This window comes from Erigeron canadensis, chromosome 6 (assembly GCF_010389155.1).
Source record: "Erigeron canadensis isolate Cc75 chromosome 6, C_canadensis_v1, whole genome shotgun sequence".
NCBI classification, from domain to species: Eukaryota; Viridiplantae; Streptophyta; class Magnoliopsida; order Asterales; family Asteraceae; genus Erigeron; species Erigeron canadensis.
Window position 1 is genome coordinate 25,513,707 of NC_057766.1, and position 7,668 is coordinate 25,521,374.

Sequence of the window (7,668 nt, forward strand, 5' to 3'; positions counted from 1 at the left end):
CAAATGTAATTGATGTAAAAGAGATAGCGTAGTTTTATTTAGAATTAACTGATATATCTTGTAAATTGTTTCATTAAGGATAGTTTTGACATACCACCATATCCCTATGAGATGAAAATATATAATAGAAGATTAAGGACTAGACGCCCATAACACCATCATCACCACTAGCCACCTCCATAGCCAAACCGTCATCATCGTTGTCAGTGTTATCGCATTATGCAGGTAACCTTCTATTTTAAAATTTAAACAAACGTCGATACACGTTTTCAATATGAGAAATGATAATAGTACCATCATTTTTTATTAATCTACCACAAGATACAAAATTTCCAACATACAGTACAAATCACTGTTACGTATATGTGATAGATTAATTACTTGTGGTGGTACATTTATCACTTCCCTTTCAATATGCACCTTCGAAACATTTACAAGTTTCAAAATTTCATTTTAGAGAGGTCCCGCCCGGGTAACCACCACCGCGCCAATTGACCATATTAAAACTACAGGCGTTCCAATATTCAGCAAACGATCATTCCCCCAAATTCCTTTCATCAATCTTCATCGTTCCGGCTACGGCCGGTGCCATTAACTATCCATCAATTCAGGTATCACTTCATTCTTTACTTCATTATAGATACACCTCCGTTTTCCGCTCCCAAATTTACTGTCAGTTAATTGATTACTTAGGGTTTTAATTCAAAAAATAATTCTCTCTGCTACATTTGGTGCCCTAATTAATGTATCTATATAAATTCCATACCATCTCATACTCTATCCATATAAGTGTGTGTTTCTAAATAAAATAATAATAAATTATTTACATCTGTTTGAGTGTAATTAACTGATTGTTAATTTTGTTTACAGGAAAAAAGGATTTTGTAACTATACCTATCCGATTCGGTTTGTTTTTTGGATACGGAGATGGATACCGAGCTGTTGGAGATTCAGCCTAACGAACTTAAATTCATATGTAAGCTGTTTGATTGTTATTGTTTTTACGAGTAATTTTTTTGATTACAGTTGCGAGTACTTTTAATTACGTATAAAATGAATATTAGATGTATATTGTGTATATAGATATAGATGTATGTAATGACGTAGTGTCAGATACTCAGATATGAACTTGGATTTTGGATAAGTAGGTTCACTTGAGCGAGCAAATGAGAGTTAAAATATTAAATTGGAGAGGAAATACTTACGTATCGCGTGTTCTGTTTTGGTCTATTGTTAAAACACTCCTTCGAGCTAGTTATTTTGGATTACTAATGGTATCGGTTAGTGCTAGTGGTATAGTAGATATACTGCCTGAATCAATTTTAGTGTCTGCTATTCGTGTAAGCAGATTAAAATGCCTCTTTACCGAAGAAACTTAGTCACTAAGAATGTGCTACAAATTACAAAATTGTTACAGAATTAGTTTTTTCTGACCAATGGTATTAGCAATTAAGCAGACGGGAGTCACTGAGTCAGGACAAATACTTGCGGATGCCTGTTGGTACTCAGGTGGATGTTTGCGTTGGCATCTATGGATGTACCAAAAGATTTAAAAAGTTTTTGATGGTAGTGGTGAAATCATGACATTTGTAGGTCAATCATAACATAAGGATGTCAGTTAAGATGTTCAAAGAAGTTATTGATGTCATTAATTAGGTTTTATCATGCCATTTTGTATGATTAACATGAAAGATAGTATGCGATGTAGCGGTAGTGTGCAAACTTAATTCATAATTTTGTGGAGGGCAGTATTAGAGGGGCACTGAACGGGTGTAGCAACTCTTCGTCCGTTTAAGGTTACTTTTGAATGCTTAGGTAAAAGGCTTTAAGCAAGTATCAATATAAACGTCATTAATAAAATCAACTTATCTCGAGTGATGCTTAAATCAAGATCTTACATGTGATTGGCAGATAACATCCTAAATGAATGAAGTACATTGTCTTGATTGAAATTATATTCACAAGGATAATTGGCTCACACAGAATATGTAGAAGCCATGTGTTTCAAGTTTCCTTTTTGATTCTGTTTAAGACCTTATATCTTCTTTTCTCAGTGTGCTTCTCACTTTTTGCCCAGTTGGTTCTTGTCACAGGCTCAACATGTGCACGTTAATGAATTATACTATTACAGAACTGGGCTAACTCTTCCTGATGTTATTCTCTATTATATCAGTTGAATTGAGGAAACAGATCTCTTGTTCTATTCGACTGGTCAATAAGTCAGATCACCATGTTGCTTTTAAGGTTCTGACCTTGTTTCTGATATATAAAATGTGATTTCACCTACAACGATTTTATGAAGTAGATTTATCCATGTGAATAAATTAATTTTCAGGTTAAGACTACCTCTTCAACGAAATACTGTGCCAGACCAATTACTGGAGTTATTAAGCCAAATCTGACATATCTTATCACAGGTATATAAACTTGCTTATGAATTTGCAGGTTGTGTGGTGGGTCCTGGTTGATTTGTAATTATTTGAAATTAAGGTCGAATGGTGATTGACATTTAGAGGCTAGAGCGATTTAGATAATACGAAATCTAGATGTTAGAGATATGATGTGTAAATTTGCTTGTTTTGTGAGCATGTTTGTTTTACTTCAATATTTTTAATATTTAGTATTTTTCTTATCGCTTAACGATTTCTTTTTTTTTTTGTCCTACAAGTCCATCTGTTGGGTTATGGTGCATTTGGAATCATAATTCCTCATTTTTATTCGTCTATAAATTACCTCTAATCGGCATATTCAGCTAGTGAACCTTCGAACTGTTTCATTTCTTGAAAAGTCTGTGTTAAATGCCAAGACATCTAAGTTTAAACTTTTAAAGTATAGAATGATGATACTAAAGGGTCTCTTCTTAACTTTTTGGTGCCACCACAGTTACTATGCAAGCACAAGAAGTAGCGCCACCGGATCTCATATGCAATGACAAGTTCTTGATACTAAGTAAAGTTGTTCCCAGGTGGACAAAAGATGATCAGATCACGTCCAATACGGTTGGTATCCTAAAGATGCTGGTTGGATAGTAAATTATAGAGGTGGCTAAATGGGTGAGGTTAGAAAGGGTTAGGGTCAAAACGGGTGGGCCAACCCTAAAACATTTCTTTCATCTACTATTCAAATAAAGTGGCCTAGGAGGTTTTATTAATTTGAATGCACTTTGTCGTTTTAGTTTATTTCTGAACCACTAAAGATAAAACACAACACAAGTTTAACCCATTTGTGAGAATTTGCCACGTGATTGCATTCGTTAATCTGACTCACCACTTTCTCAGTTTTCTAAAGAGGATCCTAAGCTCATTGCGGAAAGGAAGCTTAAGGTGATCCTTGTCAGCCCTCCCCACTCACCGGTACTGCCTTCTATGAACGGGATGTCAAGAGTGAGGCCATATTTTGCTGTCAGGGAATCACGTGATGACTTAGTTCAAGACAACCCTCGTGTAAATGTAAGAGCTTATTGTATATGGCACAGGTGGCGAAATGGTCAGGGCAGGTGGGTTGGGTCATGGCCTCATGGGACAGAATTGGTGGTTGGGTACATGCAAGGTTGGGTTAAAACACTTTTTTCCAAAAGTATTACTATATCTTTTATAAATACATAGTGTCAAATATGATTACAGGAAGTATCATCTCATTACCAATCTAAATCTTTTGAATAAAATTACTTGGGATGTTTAAGCATTAAATATGCATTTTTGGCTGACCTTTGACCTGTTTCTTCTTAGAGAAAAATTTCTTTAGTTTGACCCGTAAGACCACTGGAGAGAAACATAACTGGAATCGACCTAATTATAAGATTGCCATTTCTAGTACCATATCGGAGGTATTATGTGCATTTTTGTGGATTATGGTTAAATGTGTTTTTAGCTTTACATAATATCACTAATATCATATATAAAAACCAAATATATTTTTTGCAATATTCGTTTATAATATCGATAGATGATTTTTGCAGCTATGTTCCTCAACTGTAGATTATTAATTTCTATTGACACAAAAAATGGTTTTAGTATTGCTATTTTCAAACTTTTGCAAGGTTGATGGGGACATAGAGGTGTCCAGAAGTAAAAGTGAACTTTTAGAGGCTACGAAGAATAAACAATCTATAAACAGGAAGCATATTGAAGAGCTCCGATTAAACAATGATGTAGAAGAGATGAAGTCAAAACTGAGAGAGTTCGAGTCAATACTTAGACAGGTCAGTTATGAGTTTACTTTTTGTTGGTGCTCGTATTACAAGTGGATATCGTTTTTTGTCCTTTAAAATCCCGTTCAAAATTAGTGGATTTTTTACTCTGCTATGAACCTGTAGCGTCAAATTCAAGTACAGCAGAATGGCATTTTGTTTGTTTGATGATTTCTGGATGCTTGTTTCTTTAAATTATCTCTCATATAAAGGCTTCATTATTTCTGAAGCAAGTTCTTTATTTACCAAAAACAGCATATTTTAATAGCTTAATGACTCAGATTTTTATGTTCTTTGCAGGACAACTTGAGAACCAATAAAAACCCCAGAACAGGAGTGACTGGAGTTCACATTTTCTTTGTTTTTATGGTGGCACTTGCTAGCCTTTACCTTGGATACGTGTTGCACCATTGATGAGGAAGGTTTAGCAGGTTACTAGTCCGAGCATCAGATTTGGGTCTATGAGTGTGACATCTTAATATCATACAAGGCTAGTTAATACAGTCATTGACCATGTAAAGAACTTTGTAATGTTGATCGACTGGATTTTGATAGCAGCTTAAAGATTAAACTTGACTTTAAATGGTTAAGTTATCTTGGCAGTCATTCCACCGATCAAAATAAGCGGTCTGAAATTGAGCCAAATTGCTTAAAGAGCCAAATTTTTATATTTTTTGAAAAGGCAATATTGATATCAGATTTTTCTGCCGAATTTGTTGTGGTAAGTGGCGCAAGGATTTGAAAGAACTGAACACGTAACCGTGGTTATGTCCCTCTGGCACAAGTTAGCAAAACTCTATTTGTAAAATTTTGCTTTGTTTTTTTTTGATAATAATTTTAGAGGAAGAGTTATTTGAGAACTTACAAATAAAAAAGAACGTGAGAACAATTTTTGACCACTTTTTTATATTTTTTCTCTCTTCCATTAAATTAAAAAACTCACCCAAATCATTTAAAATGTTTTATCTTACAAACCATAAATCGTTAGACGAAACAAAAAGCATTGGTAGTCTTAAAATTTCGTCTTCTTTCATTAGAGATACAATTCGATATAATTTTAATGACTTTTTAATTTTAATATTTTTTTTCCATCGCGTTCATCCTACACATGTGTAAGATCATTATTTTCACATGTAAATTAGTAAATGAACATGTGTACACAACAATGAAGGTCAAGGGCGGAGCCTGTCAATCCATGGCAGAGCCATGGTAGCCAAGGACGGAGCCCGTCAGTCCATGACGAAGGAATAGCGGCTATGGGCGCAGCCCGTTAGGTAGATCACCTCACTGGTCACCCCCTATGATCTGTCACCCTCTATGACCTATCACCCTATGACCTATCACCCTCTATGACCTATCACCCCCACTATCTTTGGTTTATGAATATCCTTAATAGCGAAGCCCGTTCCGAATCATAATTTGTGTTCAACCTACACTTGTGTAAGTTCAACCTACACATGTGTAAGTTATGTGTAACTACCAAAAAGAAAACGAAAATTAAAAAGTCGTCAAAAATATATCAAATTGGATCTCTAATGAAAGAGGACGAAATTTTAAGACTACCCATGCTTTTTGTTTCGTCTAACGATTTACGGTTTATGAGTTAGAACATTTTGAACGATTTGGGTGAATTTTATTATTTAATTGAAGACAGAGAAAGATGAAAAGAATGTGTGGTCCAGAATGGTTCTTGGGTTCTTTTTCTTTTAGGAGTTCTCAAAATAACTCACCCAAGGAAGAGTTATTTGACAACTTACAAATAAAAAAGAACGCGATAACAATTCTGGACCACTTATTTTCCTATATTTTTTCTCTCTTCCATTAAATTAAAAAATTCACCCAAATCATTTAAAAATAATGATAATTACTTATGCACTATGTTAGTTTTATGGATTTTTAATGCATCAAAATATAGTTTTATGAACTTAAATAATGTGTCTTATTGGAATTTACCCTAAATTATTTTATTTGTTACTAATCCTTCGTAGCAATCTCGTAGTTATACAATTTGTTTCAAGAATTTTTTCAAGATTATAATTTTACAGGCATCCAATTATACCAGGTACGTATGAATGTCATCCTAACGTTTTATTTAACGAATTCAACTGATCGGGTGGATTAATGATTCATTTACCGAAATGACAAATGGTTTAGACTACTTAAATTAATTAACTTATATAATGAACATCCCTACCAATAATAAAGGCGATACAATATCCAACATGAATTGAAAGCTCCTAACTATTAGAGTACTTATTAGAGCAATCACAATGGATCCGTTTTCGCTCGTTCTAGGCTCGTTCTCGGTTGAGGGACGAGAACACACGGTTAGGTGTGGCTCGTCCCTAGGCTCGTTCTCGCGCGTTCGTCCCCCCAGAAGCGAGCCGATGGCTTTTTTTCCTTTTATAAAATAACGGTATGTTTTTAAATTTCAAAAAAGATTTACACAAATGGTCCCTAAAACGGCTGATTTGATATTTATACAAATTTGACACTTTTGGCCCTATTTATCATATATATATAACGTACACTCTTTTACACAAACCATTTTATCATACAAATAATTTATCTATTAAAAAACACACTCTTCTACACAAACATGACAAATAACATACCAAACATGACCGTTCACGCTGTAAAAATGAGGATGCAGGAGCACATGCTTCAGAATGATGCAAACAAATCTGCAGTTAACAATGTCATTGACAACTTGACTGCCAACAAAGCAACACTCGTAGCCGAAATTGAACGACTTGAAGCTGCAGAACATGCTCGCAACGCCATTGAAGTTGAGTACATTATTTATCTTCAGCAGCACATCGACTGGCACACACAAGCTATTTTCCAGCTTACCGCAGCTACTAACACGTTAAACCACACTATAGACCACGCATTCTACTGGCAAGGCGCTATCGGTGGTGGTCGTCCTGATGATTATCTGACCGACTCTGAGGAGGAATACGCATCTCCGCAACTAGGCGACCGTGTCGAGTCTCCTGAACGCTATACGTACATTCATCGCAATGACGGCGACAGTACTGTGGACTCGGACTACTCCGAGACTTAGTCTTATGTATTGTGTTAGTATTAAGTGTGTTTATTAGTAACGTGTTAGTGCTAAGTGTGTTTATGTTTTTATCGATCATATGTTCGTATTATGTAGTAATGTTTTTATTTTACTGTATTGTATGTTATTTATTAATGAAATGTTTAAGTGTGTTTTTATTATAGGGATAACTGCAGAAAATAGAAAGCACCTTTCAACCAATTCACGAAAAAGTAGTGACCTTTTTTGTTTTTTAGAAATGAACTTTCATTTATTATCGGAAATAGCAACATTTGACACGTGGACAAAGTGACGTGGACATTTTTTGATTACGTGACATTTTTAATGATGTGTCATTCTTTATAACACAGAAAATCGAAAGCATCTTTCGAACAATTTACGAAAATAGCAATGACCTTTAAAAGTTTACTTT

At 34.7% G+C, this 7,668-nt stretch overlaps 1 protein-coding gene across 1 annotated transcript; it reads left to right on the top strand.

The window, feature by feature from the left end:
* Nucleotides 1-447: 447 nt before the first annotated feature.
* LOC122605995 (vesicle-associated protein 1-2-like) lies at nucleotides 448-4,901 on the top strand. Its single transcript, XM_043778963.1, has 8 exons — nucleotides 448-611; nucleotides 871-976; nucleotides 2,174-2,244; nucleotides 2,336-2,417; nucleotides 2,884-2,999; nucleotides 3,279-3,449; nucleotides 4,040-4,201; nucleotides 4,490-4,901. The coding sequence occupies exons 2-8, from the start codon at nucleotides 928-930 to the stop codon at nucleotides 4,601-4,603; spliced, it is 765 nt and encodes a 254-aa protein (XP_043634898.1). The 5' UTR covers nucleotides 448-611; nucleotides 871-927; the 3' UTR covers nucleotides 4,604-4,901.
* Nucleotides 4,902-7,668: the final 2,767 nt, after the last annotated feature.